We start from the raw sequence: 14,749 nt of genomic DNA, 5'->3' as shown, positions 1-14,749 counted from the left end.
TCACTCACTCACAACCACTTTAAAAAAAACATTAAAAAGTTAAAAGAGATTAAGGGATGAACATTATTTTTCCAAATATAAAGAAAAATCAAAGCGTTTTTTAAAATATAAAAACTCTTCATTTACGACACCCTAAATGATCACTCTTTAAATTATAAAAACAGTCCTCAAATAAAATTAATAGTATAGAGGTATGGTATCAAAAAGACCCAAATACCCTCATATGTCACCCGCGGAATATATGGATCACCCGCATAACTCACTAAAGGAAGAACGACGGTATGTCTTAGAGACCATGCGCGGAAGCATCCAAGCACCCTTAGAAGTCATCCGCGGGATAGTATATTCACCCGCTATGATGAACTGAGGGTAAAGCCACAAGACAGTTGTAATTAACTAATTACCTTCTAGAAGAATTACCAATATCCTTTCTTGGAGAATACGTGACCCCTCAACAAATGAATGACGAACAGCTGGTCAGGTTGTTATAACCGTGCACATAGGGGTGCAAACGAGCCGAGCCGAGCCCGAGCTCGATCAGGCTCGAGCTCGACTCGTTTAACTTACATAGAGCTCGAGCTCGAGCTCGGCTCGTTTCGAGCTCTACTTTCAAAGCTCAAGCTCGGCTCGTGAGTAGATTTTTCAAACTCGAGCTCGGCTCGGCTCGGCTCGTTTACATTTTATAAGTTATTTATTAAATAATATAATTATTATTATATATTTTTTCTATTATAATTTTTTGTATTAAATAATATATAGTATTTACTTATTTTTATTTATTTTTATAACATGATATATATATATACACACATATATATTAATAATTATTAAATATATATTTTAAAAATTATATAAATAGCAGGCTCGTTTAGGCTCGCGAGCCGGCTCTAGCTCGATAAGTGAAGCTCGGGCTCGGGCTCGTTTATTAAACGAGCTTACTTTTAGGCTTGAGCTCGGGCTCGGGCTCGATTAAGCCCGGCTAGTTCGAGCTTTTTGACGAGCCGATCTCGAGTAGCTCGCGAGCAGCTCGGCTCGTTTGCACCCCTACGTGCACATGACCAGGGTTATTTCGTCATATCATAAAGAGACACGTGTCCATGTTGTAATAACCATGCACATGGGACGTATAGCTCAACCTATCATATAAGGGCACGTGTCCAGACGGTTACGAAGGATCTTCTAGAATGGGACAGTTGGCCCAATCACATTCCCACACTATTCGGCTATAAATACGTTCATAACCTGCATGAGGTATTCATTCACTCCCCACTATCCACTCTAAATACTTAAGTACTTTCTCTTCTTTAAAACTGTACTTATTCTCACGCCGAATGGTGGGTACGAAAAGACCCCACACTTGTCATTCTTGTAACGAGCTCACGGTGTCTGCTTTGAAGGTTTCTGTCACTGGACTTTGGAAGATTGAGCTTATATCATGTTGGTTGTTATTGCACCCTACCCTGTGGACTCATTGGATCTAGGCCCCGTTAAAAGTGTAGATCCATGTTTCTTCAAATAGGTATGATGAGGGCACAGATAACATAAAGAGTCCATAGCTGATAATAATAATAATAATAATAATAATAATAACACAGTTTAGTTTAGGGCTTCTTAACAATAACGTAACAGAAACCAAATTGAAGCTCTGCATCTCGAAATCACTCACTGTGTTATCCTAACCGTTCACTTATCAAACGGTATAATTTGCATAATCTAATGTTAACTAATTTTACAAATTAACGTTGATTAGTGATTACAGTGTCATGTTGTAGTTATAATACTGATTTGATTCATTATTCTATGATATTTGTGTTAGAGTTAGTTCACATAAGGTAATGATCGCATTTGGCAGATTGTGATTGTATTTTTTTCAATTAGCATTGTTTTAATATTAGTTTTAGAGCCCGTGTCACGCTTTATTATTGAACTAGTTTTAGAGTCCGTGTCACACACGAGGTGATCCAAATTATAAAATTACAAATAAAGCAAATAATTACATAACATATATGAAAAATGTATTGCATATATTATTGTATCTATATTATGTGTACATAAATTGATTTTATTTATCTCACAAAATGATTTTTTTAAATGAACTTAATACGAAAAGCACGTGCAAAAACGAACCGAGAACGCTCTTTCTATTTATAATTTTATTCCCAGTGTTGTATATGTATAATTGAAAGAATTTTGGTTATGAATCAATTTCGGGGATAAGACTTTTCATAAATAGTAGTTCTAAGTTCTAACCACTCAGCCTATATACAGAAGGAGCGTTACCTTTATTGATATGTTTATCAATTTATCACTCATCGAAGGAAAGGAAAATACTAAATTGTAACGACTGATGCTCTTCAAGAACTATGTTTTTCTGAGCTCATAAAATTCCTTAGGAGTATCAATATAAATTACAAATATACGCCAGTAAACTAAATCACACATACAAAATGATACAAGGAATCCAAAACAAATGTAACCACCTTTTCAAGGATATACAAACAAATGCATAATTGATTAACAATCATTAATGATCAAAATATCATCAACATATAAGATATGGTCAAGGTACCCTAGAGATCAAACATTTAATCAAGTTAAACAACCACACATAATCAAAAGTCACATGGTCGGGCTTAATTCGTTTCTATAAAATAAACTAATTATGTAAAAGTGATACTTGGTGTTACACTCGCTCGAGACCAAAGATTTATTCCTCAACAAATTTAAATGAGTACAAGAAACTAAAACATGTATTTCACTTAGTAACTTATCCCATCCCAGACTAGACTGTCTTATTGTGCCATTATTCTTTCATAAGGATGATACTGACACAAGTTACATTACATATTATAATAGGGCTCTATCATACATAAATTCGATAAATTTTTACGACAATTTTCTAAAACCTTTATTCAAAACATATTTACACGTGTGTTTATTATGCATCTACAAACAAAGAATGAATTCCCTAATTCAAAAGGAATGATATATACATGAGATGAATCCTTTGGCTACGTGTAATTAAACTTAGTTCTCTGATATGTGTATTATTTCTTCTACCAAAAGTTTTCTTGATCTATTAACATTAAGCAAACACAAGTAAATATGATCTTCAAGTTCTTCCAATTGCTCCGTTAAACAACTCTCATGAACCCTAAACTCTCTCATCACCTCCTCCAAAACATCCGCCTTTTGGGTTCTAAAACATCTACAAGCCATCGCCTTCCCAAATTCAACTTCGTCGTGTAATCTTCTCACAAGCCAACCCATTGTGTCTAGATCTTTCATCATTGTGTAAACCCCTTTTGCAGCCACATCTAGTTGTGCGCCAACCCTTTTAAGCTCACTCGGTTTAACCTTTTTCTTCGCTAATCTTGTATTATTCTTGATTAGCCCAAACAAACACGGGATCAACCCTGGAGCCGCCAAGGTCACAACCAAACCATGACATGCGAGAATTACCAAAGCAACGGTTAGAACCGTATACGAAGCTATAAGTGCACAACCACTTGCCTTCTTAAAAAAGTTGATAATTTTTCGCCTTCGTTTAATCCTCAAGTGCTTTGTGGTTAATTTCCTTAATAACATTTTATGGTTAATGTGTAATGTGGGAAACTTTTGTGGACCGAATTCGGATAACGGGTTCGTTAACGATGATTATGAAGCAAGTTCATCATATATGTTCATACCATTCGAAACCCTAATTTGTGCTAGCTTGATAATTTGTTTCACTTTTTGATGGTCGACATTGACTTGATGGATGGATTTAAGAAGCTCTTCACATATCATCCATGACTGTAAGCTGGCTTTAAAGAAGTCAATAAGTAGATAGTGGAGATTGAAGGTATTCGTTTGGTTTTTTAGGGTTTCACTTTGTGGTTCCAACAGGATGTCACATAGATGAACTATGTAGCCATCATGAGTCAATGATGAAGATGGTTCAGCATCTAACTGAATATGGGTTTGAACTTTGGTGCATATATCTGTGTATGATTGTGTCCTGAAGGTGTTCTTGTATTCTTGGTTAACATTAATAGTATCAGTTTCTTTTATAAAGCTGCTTTTGGTCTCTTCATCATATTTACCTAAAAAAACATAAAAATAAATTAAAACCTTTTATATTAAAAGTTAAAAACACACATATTGAATATGATGATATTGTTAAAATTATGAACTATATTATAAATGTTTAATCTTATGTTACATGCTATATTTAAGACTTTAGATTAGCATTTAATAAAGTTAATTTCCGTTGAATAACCGTTGAATAACTATTCAACGGTTATTGGTGCCAACCACTACCGCCAACAAAGTGGTATAAGAGCGTGTCAGGTAATTCACATAATCACCTGAAGAAAAATTTCGACAGATATGATGAAGATAATAGTAGAAATGGATAAACAATTACCGTCGAATCTGAATGAAGGAAACTTGAACGTGGAAAACTTGAACGTGTTTGTGAAAATTAAGAAAGGTTAGACTTGAAAGGCATGTTGTGTATTTATAGGCTTCTAACAAGTTCCAAAGTAGTTTGTTTAGTCACACGTTTGCTTCCTTCCAACGTTATCGCATCAAGAGAAAGAGAGTCTCACACACATACGTGCATATATATCTAGAAAGAGTCCTATGTACACACACATATATACGTGTACATATATCTAGAGAGTGTGTATAGATCTATAGATAGATATAGATGAAGTCGGGATGGTAGTTAAGAAACCGTTACATGATTTATGAGTGAAAAATGGGAATTGTTATAAAGTTGTGTAAGAAGATTTTGTTATATCCACAAACATAAGTTATTTATTATATACATGTGGAAAAGGAAAGTTTACAAGGTACAATAACTTATATGTGCAAGGAAATATCAACGTAAGATGTTGCCACGTTACACCTTTACTTTTGGATTTATCTCTACAAAGCTTGATAAAGAAGATGCTTGAAAAACTAGTGGTTGTGAACAAATAACAAGAAATCAAAATCTTAACTTATGGTAGTGGAATGTATATTACGTTGTGTGTACTCATTAGTTACTAGACATAGGTAGACTTACAATGAATTGTGGGAAATTACCAACATATATAGTTTTGAATAAAATTATATATGACAATATGTGGTATGTTGAAATGATAATGTAAATTCGAATTAATCTCTCTACACTCTCTTTTCTAATCAAACTCGTTCATGACCATTGTAAACGAGTTTAGCTATTATACGCTCATCACCGCCACTGTAACACTACGAGCATCCATTTCTACCCTCTCTTTATTATTTCTTTTTGTTTTAACTCGACATCAACTCAAATCATCTCATTTTTCCAATTGGTGCTTCGCTTATATGGGTTGGTCTTAGAACTTTGATGTGGGGGGGGGGGGGGGGGGGTCCTAATAAGGTTGGTCTCATTTGTGTCTCATTTATTGGATTCACAAACTTCTGTTTAGCGTTTTATCGATAATTTTGATATAAAGTTACTAGTTAGGGTTTTATTAATGGTTGGTGAACATGATAACGTGGTTTCATAACATTGATGTGTGGGTTAGTGATGTGTGCTCATAAGGTATGGTTATAACTTATATATAAGAGGTGGAATATATAGTTAAAACGGGGTTATATGACAATGATGGACAACATAAGTGAACGATGGTTGTGGTGATACTGTATCACATCATATGATCCGTACCGCGGTAAGTCGAGAAATCGTAGATTTGGGTTACTTAATCCAACTTGACGATTGATGTGAGATGTTCAACATTTAGGCCTTCTAACTCACTGTAAAGCATTTGGTTCAGCAACACGTTTTGGAGTGAAGATTGTAAAGAGTGGTCATTACAACCACTTTTACTTTCGATTTTGTTATCAACTTAGTTATTTATAGTGTGTTATCAATCTTGTTGACATGAGTAGCTTGTTGTTTACTTGCCTTTGATTTTGTATAATCATTGCTTTTCAAATTAAAAGGATAAATATTGTGTTAATTTGATTATCAGCCTATGTATAATGATTTTATTGAAAAAAAAAAGTTATAGATGAATGTTGACTCTTTTTGACTATTCACTTGACTTTATTATGAAACTTTGTTAGTTTTAGGTAAAGCTTTGATTTTTTTTTTCTACTATAATGTTTATTATGTCTGCCCATATTATGGTTTTCATCCTTATTCCGTGAGGTTGTGTTGATTATGGGCCATGGGGCATCGAGTGTAGACGTACTCCTAGATTCCTAGGTATTGATTTAGCCATATAAAGGATTAAAGGAAGGTGCAACGTCTATTAAATTTACAACAAAATTTATTCCAATATTAACGAAAATAAATTTTTTATGGAAAGAGAAATGTACATTAAATTCATATTCAATTTTTCATTCAATAATAACAAGAAAATTAAATGTTTAATGGAAAGGGCATGCGCATTAATTTACAATCAATTTTATTCTCATGTTTTTTTAACACTCAACAAACACATAATATTTAGGGGCTTCATACATAATGACTCAATAGCAAATGGCTACCGTCAGCTGATTCAACATAACCGTACAGAATCCTTAAGCGTTTCTAATTTTCTCTAGTCCCGAGAAAAACCCATCCGCTCGAAATCCCTGATGGTAAAACACAAATACCATGACGATCGAATTAGAGATCACGAATATCTTATTCTTCCTTTATTGAGACCCATGTCCTCAAAATGTTATAAATGAATATTAAATATCTATTTAGAAACTCATATTTTTCTACCATTACACCAAAGAGAAATAGAAAGGGACTTTGCATTTCTCATTTAATAAAATTAACAAAAATAATAAATGCTCAATTAAAAGATATAATATATAGTTGGATGTGACTCAATGGTAGAGCATTTACTTTCTTAGTGAGTAGTATGAGGTTCAAACCTCACTGTCATAAATTTATACGAGAGATATGAGGGATGACACTGTCTTGCCAGGGTTCGAGTCCTGATATCACCTGGTTTTACCGGCTCCCCGCTGTTGTGTCGTTTGACGGGCTTGGGGGTCGGGTTTTATCCGGGAAATCTCTCAATAGGTAGACCGCTAGAGGCGCCGTCCGTTCGAACTCATGCCCGCTCAGACTACCTTTAGCCAATGAAGACCGTATACGAAGTACCCGGTGTTACTTAGTTGATCGTTCCAAAAAAGAAACCCTATTGAAAAAACTCATTCTTTCTACAATTACACCATATAGAAAGGGACTTTATATTTCTCATTATTATATTATATATATATACAATTTCCAACTTTTGTTGCATCAATTTGTTGTACATTGTGCCACTTCAATTGTACATAGAAACATGTGGTTTGTATTGTATGTAAACTTTAACAAACATGTGGTATGCTGACAAACATGTGGGTGACCTTAAAGTTACAGTCATCCCAAACTTCAAAGAAACTGTGCGATGTTCCAGTAATTTCTCATCTTCCAGTAAAATTCTCATCTTACCAGGTGTGTTTACGCTTACAATTTTATTTCATTATTTTAGGGTTTGCCTTTCCCTCTTTATGTGGCTCGGATTTATCTCAGTCGGAAAACCCCAATTTTGTAATTCGGTTGATTTCATGCAGATTTGTTACAGTTGGCGTTAGTAGAGTGATACTTTATCGTTAGGGGTGTTTATTTTTGTATTTGCCTAATTTTGTCTGATTTGATAAACCCTAATGTTTTAATTTGGTTAGTGTTGTCTGTCATTAATACTGAATATGATTTTATCATTGGTGCTTATAGTTTATTTGATGAAAGACACCGCTGAAAACGATGTTATCATTGTTGTTTATACTTCCATAACTATAACTTTTTGGTGTCTTCTACACATAATGTGAAATATAAATATTTTAGTTGACTTAGTGGAAGATATTAAACTTTTCTGCATTTTACGTTTATGTTTTTGTAATCGAAGTGACATTTTTTTTAGTTTAATTAATATTAATATTAGAACTTCTAACAATATCTGGTAAGTATTGGTTTAAATTAATAATATAATTTAGAGGTATTAGAAAATTAATAGAAATTAGTGAAATATGAATGGTTGGTGTAAATGTGTAACATATTCAAAGATGATGAATTTTGTATCCTAAAACGTCGATGATAACATGGCCGACCACAAACACCTATGTAAGACATTAAATAGCATAACAGTTTTAAATACATCACATGCAGATTCATTTGTTTGATGACATATGTTCTTATTGTTCAACTCTATGTCATTTAGAGTCACTAATGCCCATGGATTTACAGTTTTTTCACATCTGGTGCTAAAATGACAAAAATGCCCTTGAATCAACATTAATATGCTTTGATAATCCATTTATAGTTGGACTATTTCTACTAAATGAACATGCATTTTTATCATTTTGCAATTCACAATTTTATGACCTTGAAGTAATTTTAATAACATGTAAACTACACATGACATATTTTGGGTAAGTCATACCTGCGGTCAAGGTACCGAGGTTGTATACCGCTGCCTTGACATGTAGTGCAGGTCAAAGCACCCGCACCGTCACAGTTTATGCATTTAGAAACTTCTTTTTCTCCACCTCCAAGCTCAACTGTTACAATACCACTTCCTGTGCAAAATCTGCATGATTCTGTAATAAAAAAAAATGACATCTATCAAAATTAGAATAACATAATAACATATGCAACAAATGTTAAATAATTATTTGAGATCATAAGTTTCGTTAATATTTGATTTTACAATGTGATGAGAAGTACATAACTTCACAGTATTAGCATACATAAATATACATTATTCATTTGCTATGTAATATGAATCTTCAAATAAGATCATTTGAAGTTTATTATATAATCTAACTTGATAAATTTACTAGAAATGAAAAGTTTAAGAAAAACTAGAGTAGTTACTTACGTGCCCCAGTTCCATTGCAGGGGAAGCATGGTTGTGTATGTTATTATCTGTGTATGTGGCCTAATAGATCATGAATTATATCATTATTTTCATTAATTTTTTTCCTTTCTAAAGTATAGTGTTTGGTTAGATGCTTTGACTTTAACTATTTTAACAGATGTTATATGGATGCACAACCTTAGCTCATGTGTCAGGCTTTTTTTAAAATTTGAACTATATGTACTATTCTGATTACATAGCAATTGGTTCTTTACTTTAAAAATTTTGTTTTACATTTATAGGTTCTAATTTAGGGTGTGTTTGGGCTTGCTTATTCAACCTCCTTATAACTTACATAGGTCATCAATTAAAAGTTAGATGTGATGTTCAGTTAATGATACTTACAAAATGGTAAAAACAAGAGGCACACGTATTAAATAACATGCTAATATCGTATACGAGAACGAGCCATGTATCTTGTTTTTTGTTAGGTTATTTTTAAATCTTAACTAAATGCTGAATTTTTTGTTACGCAGCACCCGTTTGTTTTGTTCAACCTACTTTGCTGCTACTTTGTTTCAGGTTTGTTTTCTTCACTTTTTGGTTGTATGTATATAACATTTTCATGTATTTACTTAAATTAGCTAATTGAATTGTGTGGTTAAACTTCTTCGTTCACTATAACAGGCGCCTAAATTAGTTTGGTTATAGTAATTTGTTTCTAGCGTTACCGTTCTTAGTCTCTACTATAATCTTTGCAATAAACCTAAATGTCCCTACGCAAGAGATCGCGTTCTGCTTCTCACCTACCGTTTGACACGTCTACTTCGTCAAATCAAACTCATTGTCAATCATCTAGGCACGTTGCAAGTCGATCTTCGTTAGCCTCTCATTCGTCATCCACTTCTCTCTATATTGATAATGGGGATTGTGACAGAATTTGTCAATTTTGTGGTGCCCTCTTTTGGTATGATGAACGGATTGTGTCACTTTCTACTAATCGGTGTGTTAAGTATAATCAGTGTTGCAAAGGTGGACGCGTAGTTTTGCCATTTCCAAGAAGACCTTACACTTCACTCATAAATCTCTACCAACGGTCTAATTTTATAACAAATATTAGAGCTTACAATTCCATGTTCTCCATGACCTCCTTTGGTGCAAAGGTTGACAATAGTGTTAATCGAGGTCCAGGTCCTTATGTTTTCAAGATTGCAGGCCAGGTTCATCACTGGCTAGGCTCTCTTTGTCCTCCTGCAGATGCTAGACCACGCTTTTTACAAATGTATGTCTACGACACTGACAATGAGATTTCAAATAGACTTCACGCATTTAGTAATGAAACTCATTCTGAGCTTAACGCGGAAACCGTCAGCCTAATATTACGCATATTGGAAAGTTGTAATGAACTTGTCAAGCTCTTCCGAATGGCTAGAGATTTCCTCCGGTCACATGCAAACTTTCAACATATGCCTTTATGGATCTGATCGTGCTCGTACATATAACAGACCCGTTCCTGGAACTATTGGTGCAATAGTATCCGATGGTGATCCATCGTGTCACCGATTTGACATAATTATTCGCCATAAGGACGACACGCCACAACGCATATCAAAATTGCACTCACTATACATGCCATTGCATTATCCGTTGCTTCTCCCATTTGGTGAGAGCGGATGGTCACCAAGTCTAAAGCTGCGTGAACCGGACGGTTCACAAGACAAAAGTCTGACTATCAACATGTACTACAGCTACGTATTACATGATCGATATAATGTTTACACGTTGTTGTTAAGGGGAGGTCGTCTGTCACAACAATATATGGTTGATGCATATGTCTGTATTGAAGAAAATCGTCTAGACTACATAAGAAACAATCAAAATATATTTCGTATCGAATTTCTTCAAGGCATATATGATGCAGTTCAACGTGGTGACACCGAAGGTCGAGAGGTCGGCAAACGAACGTTTCTTCCGTCTTCGTTTACTGGTGGGCCACGCTACATGTACAAGCACTATCAAGATGCTTTGGTGATCTGTAAAGTTCATGGCATTCCTCAATACTTCATTACCTTCACATGTAATGTCAAGTGGCCAGAGATTGAAAGATATATGTCACAATTTCCATCACTAAAACCACAGGACCGCCCTGATGTTATTGCCAAAGTATTATTTATATAACAATTGCAAAGGTCTGTATGCTTCATAGGTTGTACTTCATGCTTTGCAACTTGAACCACTTATCACGGGCTTTGCACTGTCTTCTCTTTCATCCATCGCAAATCCCCATACAGCAAAACCTACCATCAATCTTCCATGGATGGTGTCATCTACAATCAGTCGTCTGCTCTCATCGCCGTTTATTAGTTGAATTCATCTACCATAATCTTTGAAGTGAAACTCTAATTGAGCTATTACGGCGGCGTCTATAACGCATACACCGAATCAAATGAACAGTTATTGGTATGTGATTTATTGATACCATTCACTTTATATGTTTGTTTCTAACGCCATTTTAGTTTATTATATATGTGTTACTGTATGCATGTGTATTTGATTGGTCTTTTTGTGATTGCTGTTGAGGTTTAGACAAGCCCCTTTAACTAATATTATGGTTAATGTATTGTGTTTTGCGACTTGGTTGTTATATTATACCTGCGGGTTTCTTTAGGCGAAACTGTAATACGCGAAACACTATATTTGATTTTTTGAGTTAAGCAGAAATTATACAAAATAAGGCCTAAAAACAATGGTATGTTGGTAATTTGGTGAAAATCGGTTAATTCGACTTGAAGTCAACTGGGAAATCTTTGAACCAAAACCTAATTCGGTTTTGGTTACAAACCAATTATGTAACTTGATTTGATTCATTTGGTTTTAAACTGAATACCGGACACTCATATAAGTTTGAAATTAACAAACTACATACATATACACTTTGTTCCCTTGAGTTGTTGTTAACACATTTTTTTATATATTTGTAAGTTTCTTGGTTCATAAATTTTGTGTATTAGTTTTAGATCTTAAAACAACCACATTAATAATTACTAGAAGGCCCAATTTATCTTTGAATATTAAACTCAACATGAGCAAGAGCATATTCATATTTGTTTGTTTAACTTTAAAGTTTAACCAAACATGAAAAAAAATATGTGCAGGTTATTTTGTTTAGTGATCAATATTGTCATATTTTGATTCATGTCACATTGCTGTTGTTGTAGGATATGCCACTCTTTTATCTTTCATAAGCATGAATGTGTATGTATGATTTATGGATTTTTTATTTTGTAGGGGCTCACTTTTGTTTTGTTGAATAGAGCTTACGGGTCTTCATCTGTGTTAAGTAACTAGGTATTACTTTTGTCTTATTTTTTATGTTCGTGAGCCTAAATGTATATTTACTTCTCTTTCATTTACAAGCCTAATTTGGTTCATCTAAATTTTCCTATAAGGTTTGGTGTTCAAATTGAAGTGTCAGGGCTGTTTATATGGAAGCAGCTTGAGTCCATTTCAACAAGGACGCTGGTCACAAATTAACTTCACAGTCAACAACTATTGCAGTCTCATCTAATAAAATTTTTAAATTTCAAAGTAATTTACAAAACTATTTTATTGATTAAGTTTATAATAATCCACAAAGTTTGACTTTTTAATGGTCAAATATATTGGTACGTTGCACATTCAACACTTAATTGCTACTGTTAATGGCAACCATACTGAAATGTTGGCATTTTGTATAATGAAAACATAGGCAAGAAATTACGATATGCATATGCCAATGTTTTTATGTACTTGGTGTTTGGATGACTAATGTCTAAACATATGTCAACGACAACAAAAATTGTGCTCCACTGCTCTTGCCGCAACGCGGCGGGGCAAAATGCTAGTTTCAAATAAAAGTAAGGTCGTTAATCCGCTTTCTAAAAGAGAAGAAACCATTTGGAGAGGTGCCCGCAGGTAATTTATTAGTATGACCAAAAACACATTCATTTATGTAAACCATTATTACAACTTATGTTGACGTTGCTGCCATTATCATTCGATGTAGATTTATACACCATCGAGTTTCAAAAAAGAGGACTCCCTCATTGTCATTTGCTTTTATGGGTAAATCCTGTATGTAAGATAAGGGACGAAAGTGAGGTTGACGATTATATATCTGGGGAGATACCAGACCCTAATGTTGATCCTCATCTACACAAGATCGTTACTGATCTCATGATGCACGGACCATGCGGTCTGTTGAGACCAACATCACCATGTATGTCATCTGGTAATTGTTCAAAGAACTTCCCAAAATATTACCAAGAAGAGACGTCATTTGATAGTAATGGGTATGTTCACTATAGGTGCCGGTCAAATGGCTTCACTGTTGTCAAGGACAACGTCACACTAGACAATGGATATGTTGTTCCATACAACCGTGCTCTATGTCTACATTACATGGCTCATATCAACGTTGAGTACCGTGGTTGGAGCATGCTTATCAAGTACCTATTCAAGTACATATCCAAAGGTGCTGATCGTGTTCACTATACTATAATAAAGACCCCTGCCTCTACTGGTACAACCCATTATGAAGACGTATCACACCTCAATGAAATACAAAACTTCATTGACGGTCGATTCATATGTACACATGAAGCATGTTGGAGGATTTTTAATTTCTTAATTCATGACAGAAATCCAGCTGTACAAGTCCTCGCGGTCCATTTAGAGAATATGCAGAACATAACTTTTAGGGATAATGATGACCTTGATAGTCTCGTCCACAACCCATACAATAGACTTACCACGTTGACCGAGTGGTTACGTAACAATCAATTTGACAGCACTGGTCGTCACCTTCGATATATTGACTATGTTACAGAGTATAGGTGGGAATCAAAAAGTTGGATAAGAAGATGGTCTAGAAAGACACCACCAATAGCAAGGCTTATATACGTACATCCAAGTTGTGGTGAGACCTTTTACCTACGCATGTTGTTAAGTTACCAAAAAGGTTGTCGTTTGTACACTTGCATACGAACGGTGAATGGTCAAATTTATCCGACATTTCGTGCTGCATGTGAGGCGTTAGGATTATTGGGTGATGATAGAGAATGGTCATCTACAATTGATGAGGCATCAAATTGGGCCTCCACGTCAAAATTACGATCCCTGTTCAGCCATATGCTTTTGTATTGTGAGATATCAAACCCACTTGAACTATGGAAACAACATTGGCAAAAGATGGCAGACGATGGGCAACGAACATATGGCATTGCAAATGAAGATGACCTAAGGCAGTATGTCTTATTCGAGCTAGAATTATTACTACGATTAAGTCCTTCTGGAAAAACATTAAAAGATTACGGTTTGCCAATGCCAAATGCCAACATGCTACAACGCCTACAAAATAGGCTCTTGATGGACGAAAAAAACTACGATACGCAGTTGTTAGCATCAGAACATGCATTGTCTCTAACACGTCTCAACCCACAACAAAGGTTGATATATGACCATGTCACATCAGCCATTTCGTCAAGTCAACAAATATTAGCCTTCGTATATGGTCATGGTGGAACAGGAAAGACATTTTTATGGACAACAATAATTGCTTCATTACGTTCCACTGGTAAAATTGTATTGGCTGTTGCTGCCTCCGGGATTGCATAATTGTTAATGTCATCAGGAAGAACCGCCCACTCACGATTTAAAATCCCACTTGATTTGACGGACAACTCAACTTGCCAAATAAAGAAAAACACTCAACTGTCTCAGTTACTAGATGAAACGTCTCTTATCATATGGGATGAGGCTCCAATGAATGACAAAAAGTGTCTCGAAACATTAGACAGATCGTTAAAAGACTTATTTAACAACCCTGATCGGCTGTTTGGTGGCAAGTGTGTATT

The 14,749-nt window shown here is 34.8% G+C and overlaps 2 protein-coding genes across 2 annotated transcripts; one reads left to right on the top strand and one right to left on the bottom strand.

The window, feature by feature from the left end:
* Nucleotides 1-3,012: 3,012 nt before the first annotated feature.
* LOC143572120 (UPF0496 protein At1g20180-like) lies at nucleotides 3,013-4,076 on the bottom strand. The gene has a single exon (XM_077057361.1). The coding sequence runs from the start codon at nucleotides 3,586-3,588 to the stop codon at nucleotides 3,028-3,030; it is 561 nt and encodes a 186-aa protein (XP_076913476.1). The 5' UTR covers nucleotides 3,589-4,076; the 3' UTR covers nucleotides 3,013-3,027.
* An 8,790-nt stretch (nucleotides 4,077-12,866) lies between these two features.
* On the top strand, nucleotides 12,867-14,510 carry LOC143572127 (uncharacterized). The gene has a single exon (XM_077057368.1). It carries the CDS (start codon nucleotides 12,867-12,869, stop codon nucleotides 14,508-14,510), a length of 1,644 nt encoding a protein of 547 aa, XP_076913483.1.
* Nucleotides 14,511-14,749: the final 239 nt, after the last annotated feature.

The sequence above is a fragment of the Bidens hawaiensis genome, unplaced genomic scaffold, assembly GCF_021521415.1.
Source record: "Bidens hawaiensis isolate Kalapana, Puna unplaced genomic scaffold, B.hawaiensis_p1.1 tig00025751_1, whole genome shotgun sequence".
Lineage (NCBI taxonomy): Eukaryota > Viridiplantae > Streptophyta > Magnoliopsida > Asterales > Asteraceae > Bidens > Bidens hawaiensis.
The sequence above is the reverse complement of the archived record's forward strand: the minus strand, read 5'-3'. Positions and strand labels throughout refer to the sequence as shown.

Coding starts and splice junctions, on each gene's coding strand:
- LOC143572120 (XM_077057361.1), bottom strand. CDS start 3,588: ATGTTATTAAGGAAATTAACCACAAAGCACTTGAGGATTAAACGAAGG.
- LOC143572127 (XM_077057368.1), top strand. CDS start 12,867: ATGTTGACGTTGCTGCCATTATCATTCGATGTAGATTTATACACCATC.